General features: G+C 38.4%; 1 protein-coding gene across 1 annotated transcript; it reads left to right on the top strand.

Moving 5' to 3' along the window:
• The first annotated feature begins 2,603 nt into the window (after positions 1-2,603).
• CCT2 (chaperonin containing TCP1 subunit 2) lies at positions 2,604-20,593 on the top strand. The gene is made up of 16 exons (XM_044226600.1): positions 2,604-2,709; positions 3,461-3,535; positions 3,638-3,703; positions 4,305-4,416; positions 4,966-5,042; positions 5,163-5,275; positions 6,099-6,301; positions 8,393-8,493; positions 8,685-8,812; positions 10,862-10,965; positions 13,962-14,081; positions 14,444-14,572; positions 14,994-15,097; positions 15,617-15,716; positions 16,686-16,827; positions 20,309-20,593. The coding sequence occupies exons 1-16, from the start codon at positions 2,707-2,709 to the stop codon at positions 20,337-20,339; spliced, it is 1,608 nt and encodes a 535-aa protein (XP_044082535.1). The 5' UTR covers positions 2,604-2,706; the 3' UTR covers positions 20,340-20,593.
• The last annotated feature ends 1,601 nt before the right edge of the window (positions 20,594-22,194 follow it).

Here is a 22,194-nt window from a genome sequence, read left to right as displayed (position 1 = left end):
GACATCAACATAGAGGAACACTGGAGGGTGTGACATTGTAATGAAGCAGGGAGATTGATTTAGGCTCTTTTAAAAATGGAACCTAAACTGGATAAATGCCTCTTCAAAGGCATTGTTGAAAGAGTATTTACAGGCGAGGTACTGCTGTGCAACAAACCACCCTAAAATATAGTGGCTTAAAGCACCAAATCCTGCTATTTCTCCCATTGCTATAGCTATAGATAAGGGTGAGCAGACCTTGGAACCCACCCAAAGTTACAAGGCTAGTAAACAGGAGCTGAAATCCAAACCCAGGCAGCCTGGTCCCAGAAGCTGAACGTTTAATCCCTTGGGTACAAGGGTGACACCAAAGGAAGTCGGAAAGGTGGAAGAGTCAAAAACACATGCAAAGGGGAAAGGACAGATTGCCTAGAGTCCCAAAATAAGGGGTCTCCTGGTTGTTTCTGTCCTAGCTCCAAATATCCTAGCTCCTAGTTTCTGTCCTTCATCCAAATGCCCCTGGCTATCCCCCCACCTTCACTAAATTCCAGAAGGGAGGGGCATTGATTGGTTTCTCCATCACCCACAGTCTCAGGCTTGGGTAAATCTCAGGCCTGTGGGAGGAGATAATGTTTCCAGGTTAAGTGATTAGGTCCACAATGAAAACAACCCTTTTTGATATTGTGCAGGCATCTCAGCTTCTCACTGTGACTCTTCTCAGTATGTGCTTTGGGATCTGCCTATTAAAGTGCATTTCCTGCAAGAAGAGCAAGTTTTCAAAATCTTGGTTTATTTAAAACAGCAATTTGTCCAATCTGAACACCACTTTTCATGATGGACCTTGAGAATAGTGTAAACCAGGGTCAGCATATTTTTTTCTGGAAAGGATCAGATAATAACTATTTTAAGCTTTATGGGCTAGACAGTCTGTCACAACCACTCTGCTATTGTATATAATTCTGTATCGCGCTGCACAGTATAAAAATGAGTGGGCTGGGGCAGCTGGCTGGCTCAGAAGAGCATGTGACTCCTGATCTCAGGGTCATGAGTTCGAGGCCCACTTTGGGTGTAGAGATTACTAAAAACAAACAAAAAAACAACTTTAGAACTATATATATTAAACAAAATGGGTATGCTTGTGTTCCAACTAAGCATTATGGACACCAAAATACAAGCTTCATATAACTTTAATGTATCATGAAATAGTCTTTTTTTGCCCCAATCATTTAAAAAATGTAAAACACATTCTTAACTCTCTAGTCATAAAAAAAAAAAGGTGGGAGGTTAGATTTGGTTCCCTCCCCATAGTTTGTCAACCCCTGATGTAAACTAACCCTCTTAAAGTATATCTGAAGAGTTAAAAATTGTAAACATCTACCCATTTTTAAAAAATTATGTTAGTCGCCATACAGTACATCATTAGTTTTTGATGTAGTGTTCCATGATTCATTGCGTATAACACCCAGTGCTCCATGCAATCCATGCCCTCTTAATACCCACCACCAGACTCACCCATCCCCCCACAGCCCCTCCCTTCTAAAACCCTCAGTTTGTTTCCTGGACTCCATAGTCTCTCAGGGTTCTTCTCCTATTCTGGTTTCCCCCTTTCATTTTCTCCTTCCTTCTCCTAATGTCCTTCATGCTATTCCCTATGTCCACAAATAAGTGAAACCATATGATAATTACTTCCTCTGCTTGACTTATTTCACTTAGTGAAATCTAAGAATTACCAGGAAGTCCAAGCATTTGCTAAGTGATCAATTATTCAGAGGGAGAAAAGAGTATCAGTAGATGATATAAAAGTTTTTTTTTTTTTTAAAGCACATTTTACTGTAACCGTCCTAGGCAGTCAACTTGGAGTTAAGTAGAAAATTTTGTTTTTAATAAACTGAAATATTTGGAATCAATCTAGGTCTCTACCAACACATTATGTAAAAGTATATTAGTCATCTCTACTAGTGGAGGGGAAAAGAACGAGTGAAATGTGATACATGAAAATGAGCAAACAGGGCAAAAGATAAAGTAAATGTTTCCATCAAAGTTTACAAGACTTTGTCCTAGACAGTCAACGTCCAGTTAAAAGACACTTTTTAAAGTTCAATGAAAGGACTGTAACACTTCCTCGTAACTCAATAAATAACGTTTAAAATTAAAATCGCAATAGAAATATTTAGTAAGGTAACCGTAATCCCAGAACCTCCACAAACTGAAAAAGCTGAATGCGCTTGCTTCTGTGGAAAGAAGTGGTGAGGTCGGTGAATTGTTTTTCGTTATTAGCATATAACACTTTAAACTGTGTATATGTGATACTTTAAGGCAAATTTTTAAAGATTAAATTTAAGAAAAATTAAACATCCGAGCAGAAACTCCGTTGTTATAGCAACTCCGCAGCGCAGCTTCCCTTTTGTTCTTTGGGGGGAGTTCTACTCCCCAGCTCCACCCAATACGTCAGATCCTCCCCTCCCTCCTGCGGAGTGGATGCCGCAAGGGGCGGAGCGCGAGTCAAAGCCCCGCCCCCCAGTGTGATAAGCGGAGTTTCTGACCGCGGTCCTCCACTCAAAACCGGCACGCCCTCCCTTCCCCCAGAGGGCGGTGCCAGGCCGGAGCTGCGCGCCTTCCGGGGCTCCGCCCCATGCGGAGAACGTGTGCCGTCATTTCCGGCTTCTCTCCCCTCCGGTCCCGGGCGTGAGCTGAGGAATTCGCGTGTGTGCCGAACTCCTCGGAACCATGGTGAGCCCGGCCCCGCTGGCCATATCTAAACCCTGCCGCGTCCCGCCGCGCCCTGCCTCCCGCTGCCCCTTCTGTCCTCCCACGGCCGCAGGCTCCTCATGTTTGTCCCGGAGACCGTCGCACATGGCGCGGGCCGCGGCGTGTGGCCTGCGCCGGGCCCGCCGGCGAAGCCCTCCATACCTAACGGGGAGGTGTGGGCTTCCATGCCAGCGTCTTGTGCCGACTGGGCCTCTCCATAGTTTCAGGACCCGAGGCCCGGGGGTCAACCTGAGCGGAGAAATTTCTAGTGCCCCGGGCGGGTCGGCGCGACAGGCCCCGCCCTCACTCCCGGGGCGGAGCCTGCATAGCGGGGCTGGAAGAGCTGGAGGGTGAAGATGGAGGCGAGTCGGCCGCGTTGCTTCGTCCGCCTGGCGGTTGTTGGCGCGAGTGGGCTGCACCCCCTGCCTGTCTTATCTTTAAAGTCATCTTCAGTCTTGCCGTATTTAACAGTCATCCTTTTTGGTGTATAATTTTTACTCATAGAGTACTTGTAGACCCAAAGGCACACCCTCCTTGCTGTACAAGTTGTATAAGGCCTTCACGCCCCCGTAGTGAATGAACGTCCCAGTGATGGAGAACGTCATTTCTTTGAAAAATTACGCTGTGCTATAAATTAAATTTCTTTTAAATATGTACGTGTATTTCTGGCGGAATGTATCTATAGGCGTTAAATAATCGGTATTCAAACAGATTGTTGATTTTTCCCTTTTAGGCGTCCCTTTCCCTCGCACCTGTTAACATCTTCAAGGCTGGGGCTGATGAAGAGAGGGCAGAGACTGCTCGTCTGGTAAGCCTTGTTCTCCCATTCTTTTAAAGATCCAGTTGAACTTTAGGAATTTTAAGACGGTAAAATTGATTTTTACTTTTCAATCTCTGATTTTTACTCCAGTCTTCTTTTATTGGTGCCATCGCTGTTGGAGACTTGGTAAAGAGCACATTAGGACCTAAGGGCATGGTAAGAAAAACAAAGAATTTTTGTGTTTTGATACTGATTTACAGCTGTTTTTGGATATCTAGTTAATAGCTCACTTTTTTTGGGATGCCTGTATGCATAAGACATGGATATGTTCTCCTTAAAAATCAAAACAGTCCTCCTACAGCTAAAGTCCCCTTGGATCACCATCCTCAATCCCCTCCCCAGTGACAGCCATAGTTATAATTGGATGTAAGTCTTCCTAATACTTGTTTTTATGTAGATATGTGTGCATATTATGTATTAGGTGTTTTTTTAATAAGTATTTTTACTGTAGGTATTTGTATTTTTCTGTAGGTTGCTTTTTAAAATCCCTTTTGCTGTAGATTTTTACATTTTATATTTATTCATTTGTTTTTGCTATTACAATGCTGAAAAACCTTGTTAGTGTCTCCCTGTTAAAATGTTTTCAGGGACAGACATCAGGGTTTGCTTTTGGAGTGTATGCATTAAAAAAGTCTGAATGGATACTGCCAAATTGCCATCCAGAGTATTTACACATTAGTAAATGAGAGTACATATTGACCCATGCATTCTTGACATGTATTTATATCTTAACTTGAATCAAGTATGTTCTTTTTAGGATAAAATTTTGTTAAGCAGTGGACGAGATGCCTCTCTTATGGTAACCAATGATGGTGCAACTATTCTAAAAAACATCGGTGTAGACAATCCAGCAGCTAAAGTTTTAGTTGGTGAGTCTGAAAATGATAAGTTTTTATTAATATTTTTAAAACACATTTTTAAGTAGGCTTTGTTGACTAACTACTTGCAATTAATTGATGTCCCCTTTTTAATTATTACTACTACTATTATTATTATTAAAGTATAAGCCTCTGTGGTTCCATGCAGTTTTTAATGATAAAACATGTTCAGAGTGAGAAGTTCCAAAGAGTTTGTCAGGTGAGGAAACCTAGATAAGTGAGATTCTGGTTGGTAGTGGTTATGTTTGGAGAATTAGGTGAGCTATGGAGAAGTAATTTAGAATGTATTTAAAAGATTTTATTTATTTATCTATCTGTTTGTCGGAGAGAGAGTGCACAAGCAGGCAGAGTGGCAGGCAGAGGCGGAGAGAGAAGCACACTCCCTGCCAAGCAAGGAACCCTATGCGGGACTCGATCCCAGGACCTTGGGATCATGACTGAGCCAGAGGCAGTGGTTTAACCGACTGAGCCACCCAGGCGTCCCTAGAATGCATTTGTATCAAATATAAATGAGTTAACTAACTAGCTTCTTTCTTCTAGATATGTCAAGAGTTCAAGATGATGAAGTTGGTGATGGCACTACCTCTGTTACTGTCTTAGCAGCAGAATTACTGAGGGTAAGAGTATCGGAGAAACTTTAACCTCATTTTATTGTTTTTTTACTCTTGTATCAGAAGTAGTCAAGTACTTTTGTTAGTGTTTTCTATTGAAGAATGTTTTCTACTGTTTATTAATAGGAAGCAGAATCTTTGATTGCAAAAAAGATTCACCCACAGACCATCATTGCGGGTTGGAGAGAAGCCACAAAGGCAGCAAGACAAGCTCTGTTGAATTCTGCAGTTGATCACGGGTTGGTATACCAAAATAATAGTTTTAAATATTTAACATTCTTTTAAAAATAGGCTCAGTGCAGGATCTCTGAAAAACAGTGAAAAGCATCCACAAACATGACTCTATTGCCTCATCCTGCCCCAATAACAAACCCCCACATTACACTCCAGATATAGTTTGGGTTTCCAGTTTTTTGTAGGTAAAAATCACGAAAAAACAAAACAAAATCATTGCATAATCATTCTAACTTAGTTGATCAATAAGCATATATTTGGGTGTCAATATTTTCTGCAGTAGTTTAATAGGGGTATGCATTTGTTTATGTGACTAGTGTAATTTACCTATCTATAGTCTGTTTTAATAAGTTTTAGATTTATAATAATATTTGTGACAAACTTAAAGAATGTTTCAAGAAGTGTAATTGCTGGGTCTAAACACATATGTATTTTATGGCATTTTTCTTTACAAGTAATCTTTATTTTCATTCTTAATTGCATTCTTAATTCTTTATTAATTTCATTCCTTTATTAATTTTCATTTCTAGTATCTGTATAGCGATACTTATTTATCCATGTCCTTGAAGAATTTGGTATTTTGTGTGCTTGTGTTTCTCTTTTTGTGTTTCTTTTTTTTTTTTTTTTTTTTTTTTGCCTGATTGGTGGGGAAAATAGTATCCTTTAATTTTGCATTGTTTGATTACTTGAACTTTAATTTTTTTGCTATGGCTTCGAGCCCTGACTGGGGCTGTTGACAAATATTTTCTTGAAAAGAAAAATAGGATTGATACCTTTGAAGAAGCATTTCAAAAACAGGCATGAGTCTTTTTGGTTTTTCTCTTTTAGTTCTGATGAAGTTAAATTCCGCCAAGATTTAATGAACATTGCAGGAACGACATTATCCTCAAAACTTCTTACTCATCACAAAGACCATTTTACTCAGTTAGCTGTAGAAGCTGTTCTCAGACTGAAAGGTTCTGGTAATCTGGAGGCCATTCACGTCATCAAGAAGCTAGGAGGAAGTCTGGCAGATTCCTATTTAGATGAAGGTATATATATATATGTATATATATGTTGAATATGGGAAAACAGGCTTTGATCAGACATTGAGGGCTATGTAATGAATCCTGGGTTTTAGCTAGTCAGGATTTCAGAAAGAAATCCTGGTTTTTTTCTTTACAAAGAAAATTTGTCTTTAAGAATACAGATGGGGGGGGTGCCTGGGTGGCTCCGTGGGTTAAAGCCTCTGCCTTTGGCTCAGGTCATGATCCCAGGGTCTTGGGATTGAGCCCCTCATTGGGCTCTCTGCTAGGCGGGAAGCCTGCTTCCTCCTCTCTCTCTCTCCCCCCTGCCCTCTCTGCCTACTTGTGATCTTTGTCTCAAATAAGTAAATAAAATCTTAAAAGAAAAAAAATACAGATTCGGGGCACCTGGGTGGCTCAGTGGATTAAAGCAAGCCTCTGCCTTCAGCTCAAGTCATCGTCAGGGTCCTGGATCGAGCCCCACATTGGGCTCTCTGCTCTGTGGGGAACCTGCTTCCCCCCTCTCTCTGCTTGCATCTCTGCCTGCTTGTGATCTCTATCTAGGAAATAAATAAAATTTAAAAAAATACAGATAATATTGCAACTATTTTTGTCTTTTTAATCCATTTATTATACTTTGTGCTTCTTTTCACACCATCCCAGCATTTCTTTGATAATCTCTAGGTTTTACTTTATACCTTGAAGTTTGTGCAGTCTCTAATAAAGAGAAATGGTAGTTTTAGTAAAAGTCAGCTCTTCTCAAATGGCTTTTTTCAGGAAGAGTTTGTGTAAGTCCTATCATTTATTGGTAGGTATTGCGGTTACAGTTTTTGGTGTTCTTAACAAGTAGTAAATAAGTCTTAGTAACTGCTGTTTCCTTAGTAACAGTGTCTTTTGTTCTTATAATTTTTCAAAACATCTTTATATTGTGTTTACAAAATAGCTTATGGAGTGGAATGTGTAAACGTTCTCTTTTATAGAGGAGAAACAGGAACAAGTTGTGCTTTACCAGTGATTTGTACTCCAGGTTTTGCTATATTTCTATTTTGCTTCTTTTAAAGATTTTATTTATTTGAGAGAAGAGAGAACAAAGGGTGGGGTGGGGTGGGGGTGGAGAGAGGAGGCACAGAGGGAGAAGGAGAAGCAGACTCCCTACTGAGCAGGGAGCCCAGTGCAGGGCTCCATCCCAGAACCCTGGGATCATGACAAGCTGAAAGCAGGCATTAAACCAGCTTAGCCACCCGGGCACCCCATTTGTCTCTGTTTCAGAGGAGTAACAATTCTAAAAATACTGTTGATTTTACATGCAAGGGCTGTGTAGCATTTTTAATAGAGGCTAATGGTAAGGTAAGATAATGAGAACAAGGATAGCTACCATCTTGAATGTTCTGTGCAAGCATTCTAATGGGAATTTTACTTAAAATCTCATTTATTCCTCATGATGTTGACCTAGTGTTTGAAAATTAGGTTCATTGGATTAGAGCAGAAACCCAGGTTGATAATGTCTTAAAAAGGAAAGCGTTATGTGCATCTAAAAGAAGCGTGGAGAGAGAATTCCAGATAGCAGGCCTGTAGGCTGGGAACTAGTGCTGTGATTAACTCTTGTTTTATAGATTAATAGCTAAGGTTAATTTGTGCAGGGTTGCGCACCCACCCTGTAAGCAGCATGGGCAAGACGGGTTAGGTTCATTTGACTCCCATTGTACATATTTTTGGGGGGGTTTTTTTGTTTTTCATTTTATCACCAGTTCTTTAAAAAGTTCAGTACTCTCTAGCAATATCTCGTTTTCCTGAATCTTCATCAGTTTTCTGTTGTGTTAGTTTTAAGCTAATGAAAGTGGGCTTACCAGCTTTAATTACAGTCCACACCTGCGTATTGTGTATGTATGTGAAACAAAAGTTTCAGAATACTGTGTTTATTAAGGTTTGTGCTGTGCCCTTAGATTTCTACCTGCTAAATTGATTTTTATGGTCACTTGCTTTAGTGGAATGCTTTATAGGTTCTAGGGACTTAGGTGAATTGGACTTAAATGGATTCTTTGAAAGAGTAATTTGATAAAGCAGAGATAAAGATTTATCAATACAGTTTTGAAGTATTTACTAAGATCTGTATTGTAGGCTTTCTGTTGGATAAAAAAATTGGAGTAAATCAACCAAAGCGAATTGAAAATGCTAAAATTCTCATTGCAAATACTGGTATGGATACCGACAAAATAAAGGTATGTTAACTATATTTCTTAGAATTCTAATTGTTAGCTGCTTTATGAATTCAGGCTGTGAAGCAGTTGCACTGAAAAAACCTAGAATATATTTAAATACATAATTTTAGTGTCTTTACATAAAAGTATTTATGTTGTGGGATTCAGGAGTAATGAAAATGATGCTATTTTTATGCTTTCCTTTGTCTTAGATATTTGGTTCCAGGGTAAGAGTTGATTCTACAGCAAAGGTTGCTGAAATAGAACATGCCGAAAAGGAGAAAATGAAGGAGAAAGTTGAACGAATTCTTAAGCATGGGATAAATTGCTTTATTAACAGGTCTGTATGTGCTTTTGCTAACAATATTTGTAATCTAATGATTTTTGTCTACAAAGGCATTTGCAAATACTTCATTTTATTAGTGACTTGTTATTTAGGAACTGGTAATTTTCCCACCATTCTACAGTAAGGCATTTGCATCACCATTTTGGTGATTTTTTTAGGTTAATACACTTGACCTTTTTATATTAACAATGAGTTTTCTGGTCTGGCAGTTACGTTGTAATTTTGGCCTGTTATATACATCTATTTGGTGGAGAGCTTCAGTTCCATATTTAATGGTGGGACTTTGAGATAGCAAAAAGCTAATAGCAAAGGAATAAAATAATGAAGAAATGAAAAGTAATAGTTTTAGGGCTTTAATTTGTATGAAAAAGTATGTGTAACGTTTCCCATGTTTTCTTTCTTAATTGTTAGTATCAAAGGTGTTTGTGGATTTTTTTTTCCAAAGGCAAAGCAGTGGAAAATTTTTTTCAGTAAAACTAGAAAAGGCTCTATAAAAGTCATGACTCTATCCAGTCCAGTGGCCTGAGGCAGCATGATGTGGAATCACTGTCTAGGTGGCAGGGAGTCTGGGCTCACAGCTTTCTTCCATGGCTCTCTGGCCATTTCCTACCTTTGGGTTCCTGATATAACAGGGTCAAGTACCTAGGGTCCATTGGTACTGTGTGCTACCTCATATCAGGGTCTAGATTGGGCAGCAGAGGAATCTTGTTTGCCCCTAGAAGCTCAGGCTGGAGTTCTGGCGAGAAGTCCTGACTGCTTTGAACTGTTTGCTCATTCCCACATCAGGGACTTTGTGTCTAATTTTCCCTCTGCTTAGATCTCTCAGATATTTTTTAAATGGTGAAAATACCAAGAGGAACAGCCTAATTCTAGCAATGAAATGGCAGTGGTTAACTTTGACAGTTAATATTTGGTGAAAATCAAATATTTGCGGGGAGATGGAGAGAGAGTAATCCTAAGCAGGCTGCATGTCCAGCATGGAGCCCATGCTGGACCCAATGGGCTGGATCCCACGACCCTGAGATCATGACCAGAACTGAAATCAAGAGCTGGAAACTTAACTGACTGAGCCACCCAGAGGTCCCTTACACTGATTAAAAAAGAATTTTGGCCTTTTTTTAATGTCCCATACTTTTAAATATGTCATTTTTACTCTTATTAAAAAACAAGATGTGGGGCGCCTGGGTGGCTCAGTGGGTTAAGCTTCTGCCTTCAGCTCAGGTCATGATTGTTGTCCTGGGATCAAGCCGCCCCCCCCCCCCCCCCGCCCCCACATTGGCTTCTCTACTCAGTGGGGAGCCTGCTTCCCGCCCCCACCTCCCTGCCTGCCTCTCTACATACTTGTGATCTCTCTCTCTGTCAAATAAATAAATAAAAATAAAGTCTTTAAAAAAAAAAAACAAGATCGCATTTTGGAAAATAGGAAATTATAAAGAAGGAACAGAATCTGAGGTCCAACCTTCCTGAAATTCTTTAATTAAGCTGACTTGCGTACATATGTATGTATGATGTTCAAGTTTCAGTTTTTCATTTAACTGTGAACACATGTTACTAACTTTTGTAACTTGCCCTTTTTTTAACCTAACAATATAAATTTTTACTTAAAATTAGTTTTTATAATTGGTAAACTCTGTGTACACCGGCACACTCCTAGTGAACATTGAAGTCATTGGCAGGTTTTGCCATTCTCTGTAAAATTTTTATACATACTTTCACTAAAGATTTTTAATATCTGAATATTCTTGCTGTAGAGCCTCAGGAGTGGAATTAAAGCTTGGGAACATTTATATGATTTTTGTTGCATTTCTGCTACATTGGTTTTCAGAACTGTGGTCTAGTTTACTGTTCTTAGTAGCAATATAAAAAAACAGCTTGCTTGCAGTGCTAGCATGGAGGCACTAAGTTGTGTAATTTATGTATTATTGTATGTGACATTTCTAATTTGTATTTATTTGGTAGGGTAAAAATGGTTCCATGTTTTTTAGTCTGATGTATTTTAGACTTGTGAAATAACAATTGCAAACGTTTTTATTTTATTTGTAGGCAGTTAATTTATAATTATCCTGAGCAGCTCTTTGGTGCTGCTGGTGTCATGGCGATTGAACATGCAGATTTTGCAGGTGTGGAACGCCTAGCTCTTGTCACAGGTATGGGAAAAAAGGCATTAATTTCTAACGCTAAACACTCTTGGATTTATTGATGTTAGTATATGTAACTTTTGAGAATACAAAGAAATACTTTAAGGGACTTTGAATAAAAATATTCTGAATTCTGATTTACAGTTTTTTGACATCCTTAGATACCAAATTATCTGTCGTATTTGCCATAGGTTATAGTTCCCTTTGTTACATTGTTTTAAAGATAGCAGATCTTTTCTCACAAACCTACAGGACCAGTGTTCCACTTCTCATCTAAAGAAACTAAAGCTTAAAAAAGGACTCTCTTAAGGTTTATCTAGTTTATTCGTTTATTTCTGGTGCTGAGTAGTTGAATGCCTTGTGCCTTTTGTGGTAGTAAGTTGTAATAATAACTTCATTGAACACTTGACAAGTTTACTGAACACTTGTTAGAGAATGGATCAGGTGCTTTTAAATATTGTTTTTGTTAATTTTTTTAAATTTGTGGAAGTAATGTGGTACCTGGGAGGCTCAGTGAGTTAAGCATCTGCCTTATGCTCAGGTCATGATCCTGGGGTCCTAGGATTCAGCCGTGTATCCCATCTGGCTCCCTGCTCAGTGAGGAGCCTGCTTCTCCCTCCTCTGCTGCTGCTACTCGTGTGTTCGCGCCATACACCCCCCCCCCACCCATCACATCCTTTTTAAAAATTGTGGAAGTAGGGGCGCCTGGGTGGCTCAGTGGGTAAAGCCTCTGCCTTTGGCTCAGGTCATGATCCCAGGGTCCTAGGATTGAGCCCCGCATCGGGCTCTCTGCTTGGCAGGGAGCCTGCTTCCTCCTCTCTCTCTGCCTGCCCCTCTGCCTACTGTGATTTCTGTCAAATAAATAAACAAAATCTTAAAAAAAAATTAAAAATTAAAATTGTGGAAGTAATGTTGAAATAGTGCGAAACAATCCAGCAGTGAATAATGAAAAGTTAGTATCCTGTAATTTTCTTCAGTAGAGGTATGAGTTTCCTAATCCCAGTTATGTGGAATAGAAATGTATTTATAAGTAAGAAATGTTTACGCCAAATGACATAGTGTGCAAATTGATTACTTTTTTATAGTAATAGTTTTTAAAGTAACTGCTAAGTAGCCCTTGAAAGACTAAGTTTTGCAGCCTTTATTTAATTTTTAGGCCCTTGATAATGAATGAATGGGTTGGAAATGAGATCTTGGAATGAGAACTAAGGAGAGGGGTTTGAGATGTAAAGCTACTAGGAATGTTGAATTCAGTTTTCACCAAATGCCATAAGTATTAGAAATAAAAAGTATTACTAATTACTGTAAAGAGTAGAATTGGTTTCATCTCAGAATAACTTCTAAATCCACTTTTAATATTTTGAGAAGCGTGTCTTCTGATCTAAAAAGAGATATTTTTCTTTGATCAGTTACTTTGAAGTGGGTTTACTTGGTTTAATTTAGTTAAAGTAAGAGCCATTACATACTTGATGCTTAAGGTGATAAAATTTATGGTGTAATTCCTCCCTTAAGGTGACAAAATTAAAGATAATGACATAAATGTGAATGATAGCATATTAATGGGATAAGTTGATATCATAAGAAGTTGGTACATGAATTGCCATGTATATTCAGAAGAAAGAAAATTCACTGTACCAAGCACAACCCACTGCAAAGTTGACCCCAGGGTGCCTTCCATCCTTAGTGTATGTGTTGTCAAGGTGTATGAAATTGGTTCTTATAAATGTCTAGAAATACATTGTCTGCAAATTCTACATAAGTGAGTGAATTTAGGATAAGTGAAAATTCTCATAAGCCAGATCAGTCTCATTTGGGGGTATGGTGGCCTAAATATCTATTGTGTCTCAATCTAGAACACACAACAGTCTTAGGTTTAGGCCAGTCAGAAGTCAAAAAGTCAGCTAAATAGATGAGTATAAATCAGTAGAGTTGGAAAGACCAGAGTTTTAGTAAATTTTTTGGAAAATAGGTACATAGTACCAACTATTCAAACTTACCAATAAAGAGTAGGAAAAGTGGGATTGGTTGTTGATGGTAGAGGGACTCTACTTTATTAAAAAAGAGTAAAGAACTAGAGAAAAGGATTTTAAAGTGGAAACTGAACTTTGGCAGTTAAGAACCAGGGAAGGAAATCGCTGAATCTTTCAGCTTACACCGCGGGAGATGCAGAGAAAATAGGAATAGAAATAAAAATTAAAAATTTGCTTTTTGTTTTAAAAGATTTTATTTATTTGAGAGAGTGCATGGAGAGCAGCAGAAGGGGAGGGAGAGAAACAAGCGACTCCATGCTGAGTGTGAGCCTGGTGGACCACTGGATCTCACCATGACCTGAGCCAAAACCAAGAGTTGGATGCTTAACTGACTGAGCCACCCAGGCGCCCCAAAATAATTCACTTTCTTGATACCTCATTAAGTTTGCTATGGGATATTCTCAGTTACATTTCCCCTTTTCCTGGGCCTTATAGGAGCATTGTGAGATTTCAGTTAGGATTAGCAGGTGTCAGATGTTCCTGTCAGCAGTTTCTAATGGCTATATCTGTTGACTTGATAGAACTAGTCAAATGCTTCATGTTTTGGGAAATTGGATCATAGGGGTACTGGTCTTGTACTAGATGAAAAGAGAATTTGAATTTAAATTCAGACTTAAAAGTAAATGTTAAAGTCCTAATTTAACCTTTAGGAAATAGTATTATATAGTGTGTGCATTTAAATCTAAAGATAGACTACTTGGATTTGAATCCCAGCTTCACCATATATTTGTTTGAGTTGTGTAACCTTGAATAAGAAACTCTAATATCTCTTTGCCTCCGTTTTTTTACTTCTGTATCAGATAATAGAGCATCTCTTACCAGGGTTGTTTTAAAGATTAGTCAGTTTATATGAAGTGCTTCAAAGAGTGCTTGGCATATGGTAAGCAGTCAGCTTAAAATCTGTTCATTAGTTCTCTTTAGAAAACGAATTTTAAACATACTGTGCATTTAATTAATATGGGTTTATGTTCATAGGTGGTGAAATTGCCTCTACCTTTGACCACCCAGAGCTAGTGAAGCTTGGAAGTTGCAAGCTTATTGAGGAAGTCATGATTGGAGAGGATAAACTCATCCACTTTTCTGGGGTAGCCCTTGGTAAGTGATTATATAGATCCTGATAAGGTTCCTAAGTCTTTGAGAGGCTCTGTTGATATTAAAAGAAATAGTTGTTATATTTACTAGAATATGATGTATCTTAATTCCTGAGAAGCATAGGGTGCATGTTAATTTCATTCGAGGTCAAACTCATGTTAACCTTGCCTTTGTGAACAGTGTGTATTCAGCATGATTGTTTGTGAACATGGATAATTATCAAAAAGAATGTGTAACAGCAGAGAGGACACGTTAGCTTTTAAAACCAAATAATAATCATAACCAGTATCTACATAAATAATAGAAGGCAAACTCTTATTTTTTGTAATCGCTGTGACCTAAGAATATTTTTCTTTTAACTTTAGGCGAAGCTTGTACCATTGTTCTTCGTGGTGCCACTCAGCAAATTTTAGATGAGGCAGAAAGATCTTTGCATGATGCTCTTTGTGTTCTTGCCCAAACTGTGAAGGATTCTAGAACAGTTTATGGAGGAGGTAAGTGTTTTAAAAATATTAAACAGGGGCGCCTGGGTGGCTCAGTGGGTTAAGCCGCTGCCTTCGGCTCAGGTCATGATCTCAGGGTCCTGGGATCGAGTCCCGCATCGGGCTCTCTGCTCAGCAGGGAGCCTGCTTCCTCCTCTCTCTCTCTGCCTGCCTCTCCGTCTACTTGTGATTTCTCTCTGTCAAATAAATAAATAAAATCTTTAAAATAATAATAATAATAATAATAATAAATAAAATATTAAACATGTTTTATTCAAGTAATGGTTTTGGCTTTAATGATTTCTAGAAAATTTATATGTAATGCATTTGCGTTTAATTTTAAAATATTTGACATGTCTAAGGGAAATCAGTAAGTCAGTGTGTTGGAGAAAACTAAACATCATAGTCCTTGGAATTTCATTTTCATCTGCAGGCTGTTCTGAGATGCTGATGGCTCATGCTGTGACACAGCTTGCCAGTAGAACACCAGGCAAAGAAGCTGTTGCGATGGAGTCTTACGCTAAAGCACTGAGAATGGTAAGTTAATAAAGACATCTGAACTTACACATTTGTGAGTATTGATAGTTCTTTATTTTTTTTTTTTTTTTTTTTTTAAAGATTTTATTTTATTTATTTGTCATAGAGAGAGAAGCGAGAGCAAGCATAGGCAGACAGAGTGGCAGGCAGAGGCAGAGGGAGAAGCAGGCTCCCCGCCAAGCAAGAAGCCCGATGTGGGACTCGATCCCAGAACGCCGGGATCATGACCTGAGCCGAAGGCAGCCACTTAACCCACTGAGCCACCCAGGCGTCCCTTGATAGTTCTTTAAATGAATACATTTTTCTCTCTTGGACATGTTTGCTGATTTTTTGGCTTTAAGAAAAAGAACTGGTTCATACCACTTATATTTGATTCTGGAGCTTATCTTTATGAGTAGTAATTAAAAGGAACAATTTTACATTGTTCCTAAATATATAATTTTAAAAAGCTGTGCTAGTTTAGACTAAATCAACTTTCTTCTTGTAGAATAGTTACCATTTGTCTTTTTCACTTAACAGTTGCCAACTATCATAGCTGATAATGCAGGCTATGACAGTGCAGACCTGGTGGCACAGCTCCGAGCTGCCCATAGTGAAGGCAACACGACTGCTGGACTGGGTAAGAAAGCGATTGTAGACATAAAGAGTAACTCTTTACCAAAATCTTTTTTTTTTTTTTTTTAATTTTTTTTTATTTTTAAGATGAATTCTTAGGATAATCATAGAGAAGATTTCTGTGGTGGTTGCCTCTGTCACCATTGTATTTCCTAGGAGAATGTTTAACTTCATGTTCTCAACATTGTCAGAACTGTTCTTCCATAAGGGGTGTAAAACTAGTTAGAAGACTTGTAATTTATTATGTGGTGACTATGGGACTTAAATTTGTAAGTAGTACTAATATCCTGAAATAAGTATAAACTTTATTAAATTCTTACATTAAATCCTGTTCTCACAGGAAACATATTATGAGGCATTCTGGAGTGTAGTCTTTACATAGATAACAGTGGCCAAAAGGGTAAATTTAATTCAAATTGAAAAATTTCCCGGTGTACTATCCCAAGACACGGGAATAGTCATTAGAGGGTAGATAATCCTGCCACTGGAGAAGAGAGAGATAATGAATAATTAATGATCTTTCAGAAGGTAAAGTACTCTTCTTACAAGAGGAGAAGTAAGTGACTTTTAAATTCTCTTCCAGTTCTTAAGGATCCATGGTAATTAGCGATGAGCACATTTTCTGTAATAATTTTATTTATATATATATGTACACATAGGCATGCACATGTATATCTGTGTATACAAAAAAAGGTTATTGGAAAAGGTCATTGAGTGTTCTGTGTAAATTTTCCATTACCTGAGCTAGTTATCCTCTATTAGTACAGATGATCAGTAGTTGAGCTTTTAATTTTCTAAAGGTTTTTCTTCAATGTTAGGCTGATGAGAATGCACTAAATAAATTGAGTAGTTGAGTCTTGTAATCCCACTTTTCATAAAAGTATTAATTTTACTTCTTGTAAGTCATTAGAGATTTTGATTATTTATGTTAAAACTATTGTTGCTTATTTAGTGAATACATTTCTCTTTTCAGATATGAAAGAAGGTACCATTGGAGATATGGCAGTACTAGGTATAACAGAAAGTTTCCAGGTGAAGCGACAAGTTCTTTTGAGCGCAGCTGAAGCAGCAGAGGTGATTCTTCGTGTGGACAACATTATCAAAGCAGCACCAAGGTATCGTAGCACTGTAACAGACATTTTTTAGGAAGCAAACAATAGGTAATGGCATGTATTTGATAATTGTAATTGATAGTAAAAGGCATTTCTGCCCAGCTAAAAGTGTTATGCACATTATTTAAAATACGTAGTCACAACTCTTAGATTTAAGTCAGGAAAGCATAAAGGGAAAGACGTATGGGTGACATGGAGGAGCTCTCAGGATTGAAAGGTCACATGAGCCAGGCTTGAAAAGCCTGCATGGGGGCAAGGGCTGTAGTGCTAAGAACCAAATGTCTTTTCCCCAGGCTGAGTCTGCTCCAGTCGTTTTCTGTCCTGTTCACTTTTCATATAGATTATCTTAAGCTCATAATGTGCTGAGTTCCTAACATATTCCTGTTTTTGTTTAGAGAGAGAGCGGGAGTGTAGGAAGGTGCAGAGGGAGAGGGAGAAAGAAACTCTGTCAGACTCCTCGCTGAGCTTAGAACCCTATGTGGGACTCAGTCACACAACCCTGAGATCATGAGCCAAAACCAAGAGTCAGATGCTTATCTGACTGCTACCCAGGGGTCCCTCTTCAGTTTTTCTAAGTTGTTAGATTCTTTCAGAAACTCATTCACATAAAAAATGGTTAAGTAGCCAGAAAATCTTAACTTTTGAAGATTCAGTTAATAATTTTAATTGTTCTTACTAGTACTTATTAAAACATTAAATTTTGCCTGTTGTGGTGGTTCAGGGAGATGGGAGACAATGGTTGCTTACACCAGGAGATATGGAGGTAAGGGTGGTGAGAAGGAGTTGATAAAAGATTTTGAAGGTAGAGCCAGCAGAATTTGATTGTGGTTTGGGTATAAGGTGTGAAAGGAAAGGGAATGGAGGATGATGTAAGGTTTTTGTTGGGATAAGAAAGTTTCTTTTAGATGCAGAAGACTTTGGGAAGGAGGTTGGGGGTGTCAGTCTTGGGCATTTGAGCTTTCCATTGAGAAACAAGTTGGGTAATCAAAGCTTGAAGTAGAGAAGCTTGAGCTGCAATTTTAAGTTCAGAAATTGTGTCAGCCTACATGTGGTATTTAAAGGCTATGAGACTTGACAGTGTTCCCAAAAGAGGGAATGTAGCTAAAGGAAGGAAGGGGTTTTAGGCACTAAAGACACTTGAGAATTCCAGTAATAAGTTTGGAAAGATTCAGAGCAAGTGGCAGAGGACACTAAAAAGGAACATGAAGTACAGATAAAGGGTAATTATTAACTGGGTGATGGATAGCTGGGGATTCGGTATCTAAACTTTGCTTTTTTGTACATTTGAAATTTTCCATAATACAAAATTTTAAAGGTTGGGAGCATGGGTGCCTCTGAGTTAGAAGGAAGACCAGAGAATGTGTGTCTCAGAAGCCAAATGAAGAAAGTTTTAGGGATGGGGCATGATCAACTGCCATAGCAGTACAGATATATTGGTCAAATAAGATAAAAACTGAAAATTGACCTTAAAAGACTGGATTTAGCGACAGAGGCCATGGGTATTCTTGACAAGCAGTTTTGTAGAGTGGAGGAGTCAAAAATCCAAAGTAGGTGCAATGAAGCCAGGAAAAGAAGTATCAGAGGATGTGTATATAGACTGCTTTCTTGAGGAGTCTCTTATGAACAGAATCAGAGGAGTGGGATGGGAGCTAGAAGACATGGGTCTCGACTGTGAACAGTTAGTGCTGTACGTGGGAGTGATCTTATAGGGGGGTGATGGATACAGAAGAGGGAGCAGCCCGCTAAGTAGCTGTGAGAAGGAATGGGAGCACGGAGAGCTCATCCCTGGGAACAGGGAAGGAGGAGCACTGTCAGGAGATTGCACCTTAAATGGACTCTGTCACAAGGAATCTCTGTGCAGAACCCAGTAGCACCCACATCAGTGGCTGGCTTCTGTGAAAGGCAGCTGTACTTTATTATTAAAAGGAAAGAGGAGAAAATAGTGAATTGGATGTGGAGAGAAAAGGGGAGTGGTATTTAAATCTACTGTCATGTAGTGGAAGGAGGACTGGGCTAAAAAATCTGAATATTCTCCACCTCGGGTACTGGTAGGGTAGGGTAATGGGGAATGGTCCTAGTTTGGAATGGAGCACTGGTGCAGGAAGGAAGGAGTTTAAAGTTTCTTAGAAGCTGTGCCAGCAAAGATGGTAGAGTGTGGTTCTGTTTTCTCCTGCCTTTAAGCAGAATGAGCAAAAGGAAACTGAGGTCCATTAAGTTTTCTGGCTTGGTGGCAAGGTCACATAACCAAACCCACCCTCAGAAATCTTTCCATGACTTGGCACCCTCAACCACATTAGAAATATGCACTAAGATACCTCATTTGATCTGAGACCACTGTTTTAGTGGTTTAAGGGTCTTTTTTTTTTTTTTTAAAGACTTATTTATTTGACAGAGAAAGCACACAATTAGGGGGAGCTGCAGGCAGAGGGAAAGGGAGAAGCAGGCTCCCCCCTGAGCAGGGAGCCCAATGTGGGGCTCCATCTCAGGACCCCAGGATCGTGACCTGAGCTAAAGGCAGCCGCTTAACTGACTGAGCCACCCAGGCGCCCTGGTTTAAGTGTAAATTAAATTTAGTAGATGTACTCAGTAATTTTCAATAAAGAAACATGGATAATTGTGTTTAACTCAACCTTCTCAAAGGATTCTTTTGGACTCTTTCATATTTAACCTCTGGGGGACTCATTTTCCAGATGAGTTGCCCTCTGACAGCTGCTGGAGAACTTTTTCTGTATTGGGATCTTTTAGCATCCTTAATTATATTCCCATAAGCTTCCAGGGTTGGAAGATCTTTTTCTTTATATGGTTGCAGTATGCTGTACTCTCTGAATTTGTTTTTATACTATTTTTGCTTCTTTAAAATGATTGTTATACTTGACTCTAGAAGCAGTGCTTATTTAGGTGTAAAGTAAAAAAATTCTCTAGTACCTTGCCATGCCTCCTCACCAAAGAATAAAAGTTTAACATCTAAGATGTATGTGAAGGGCAGTGTTTTCATACTTAGGTGAGTAAGCTGACCCTGTCACTAGCCTATCTACTGGCATTCATTTAGAAAAGTGATACAGAGATTCTCATCTAGAGGCCCCAAAGCCTTGTCATTTTACAACTTCCAATTGAGAGTAAACTCTTTGTCTTTGACTAATCTAGTAAAATGCCCTAACACATTAGTTGTAAACATGAATTAATCTTTTTCTGGAGAATATGTATTTGTTAAATAGGGTGTTTGGATGAGAAGTTGAAAATTATTAAATACCTACAGGTCTTCACATTCCACAGATTCTGTACTGTTTTCTTACTAATATAGTAATAATTGAGAGATGTTAGTAATGAGGTAGAAACATCCTTGTTATAAAGAATTGGTTATGATTGTTTTGATAAAATTTAGGATTCCAGCTGTGTTTGTATTTTATATAAACCTTTGGTTACAGTCATGCTTTTTAATTTTACCATTGCGTTTTCTTAAGTGTTTGTTTTGTAATACTTGCAGGAAACGTGTCCCTGATCATCACCCCTGTTAAACATTCCCATGTGCTGTTGAGCTCTGGACCAGTTAGTTCATAGCAGAGTTGTGTTTGAAAGACTTCGACCTTTTAAAGAAGACTGTGGAATCGAAGTTTATCTGTGGCTCTTATATCCTTAAGTTTGGACATTTAACTGACCTTCTGTTTTAACATGGGTCTAATTTATTTGCTGTTTCATTTTCCATAAAATTCAGTTGATTTAAAAGTTCATTTCTCATACTGTGCATCAAAATAAAAATTTGAACAATTAATTGTTCTTAGTGGTTTGTACTTTTTTATTTAATGGGAGCAAGTGATTGTACTCTCTCAGTATGGAGTTGTTCAGCTTATCTAGTGGTTGATCTTAAACGTTTATGAAATAATGATCTTGTCAAGTCCAAGTCAGATGTGATAAACATAGATTAGTCTCTTGGTTTATAATCATATATAACCTTTATTCGCTGTTAAATTTTGTTTAGTGAAAGTATCTTAAAGTTTAGTTCCCAATTTAATTTTGTGTCATCTAAATACTGTCTATTAACATAGGACAAAATGATTGTGGTTTCTGTTACTTCAGGGTTGAAAGAGTCCTGTTTTAAAAGTTGTTACTGGCTGCTTCTCAAGCATCTTTGATGCTTTAATGGGTAATACTCTCTCACTTAAAAGAAGATGGATGTGGTTAGATTTAGACATTGGTGGTTTAGGATTTTTTTGTTTTTGGCAGATAGATTCAAGAAAGAGTGGGAATAGGGATAGGTATGTACTGAGTTAATGGTTTAAAGGTGAATTTAGGTTTGGAGGTTATTAATGCGTCAGTGTATAGCAGAATGCCCAAGAAATGAGAGAAAGCCTAGCTGTAGGTTGAGTTCTTACAAGGTATCTCTGCTACCTTAATGGAGAGAGATTTTATTCCCATAGAGGAGCAAAAGGATTTTCAAAGAAATGCTGATAAAACAACCTGTTTTTTGTTTTTGTTTTTCTAAAGAAGTCTCCACATAGGGCTGTTTGAACCCTGACCCTGAGATCAAGAGTCACATGCTCTACCGACTGAGCTGGCCAGGCGCCCCCAATCTGTTTTGTTTTTGTCCAAAAAGTTTGAACATTTTAATACTACTTTTGTAGAAGCTATTAAAACTGGGAAAACTTGTGTTTTTTTTGTGGTCCTGGTGTATATCCTCCAACATTCACATAAAGGAGAAACTTCCTGAGATTATCAAAGAGAATTGTACTGATTTTTTTTTTAAAGTACTTGATCACGTCGTAACATCATTTTTCATCTCCACACCTCTGGTGGGACAGGTGAGCATATTACGACCCAGAAAACCTACAGAAGTTTCAGTAGAAGTAGGTTTAAACATCTGTGCTGAGGGTACTAGATAGTTTGGAGTAAGATCTTAAAAGGATACTTGGGCATGTTTTCTCCAGAGGTCTTAAAAAGAATACACCTTTAAGTATTAATCTAAAAAGAGGTGGAAACATGGGCGCTTTGTTGTTATATCCAAGGATACACCCATGCCTCTTCTCCTCTTTGAATTCATAACCTTTGAAGCCCTTACATTGTCATAAACCTAGACTATCTCATGATCATGAATTTTAATGTCTTCTCAATCAGAACTTAAATACCAACATAGGGCCCCATGTTCCTGTAAGAATCTTAGGATGGAGTTTCTTGTAACTCAGGAACAGTAAATATGGCAGCAGTGAGTTTTTCACAAAACTTGTGACATTGAAGTAGAGATTTGGAGTGTAAATTGTAACCACATGAAAAATTGTCCAAGTTCTTAGGATTTTAAGTCTATTCTAAGTAGCTTCCAGTTTTTCTTTGAAGGTTAGTATGTATACTCTCTATTCTCCTTTTACTGTCTTCAAAGAT

This window comes from Neovison vison, chromosome 12, assembly GCF_020171115.1.
Source record: "Neovison vison isolate M4711 chromosome 12, ASM_NN_V1, whole genome shotgun sequence".
Lineage (NCBI taxonomy): Eukaryota > Metazoa > Chordata > Mammalia > Carnivora > Mustelidae > Neogale > Neogale vison.
This window is presented reverse-complemented; position numbering and strand designations above follow the sequence as displayed.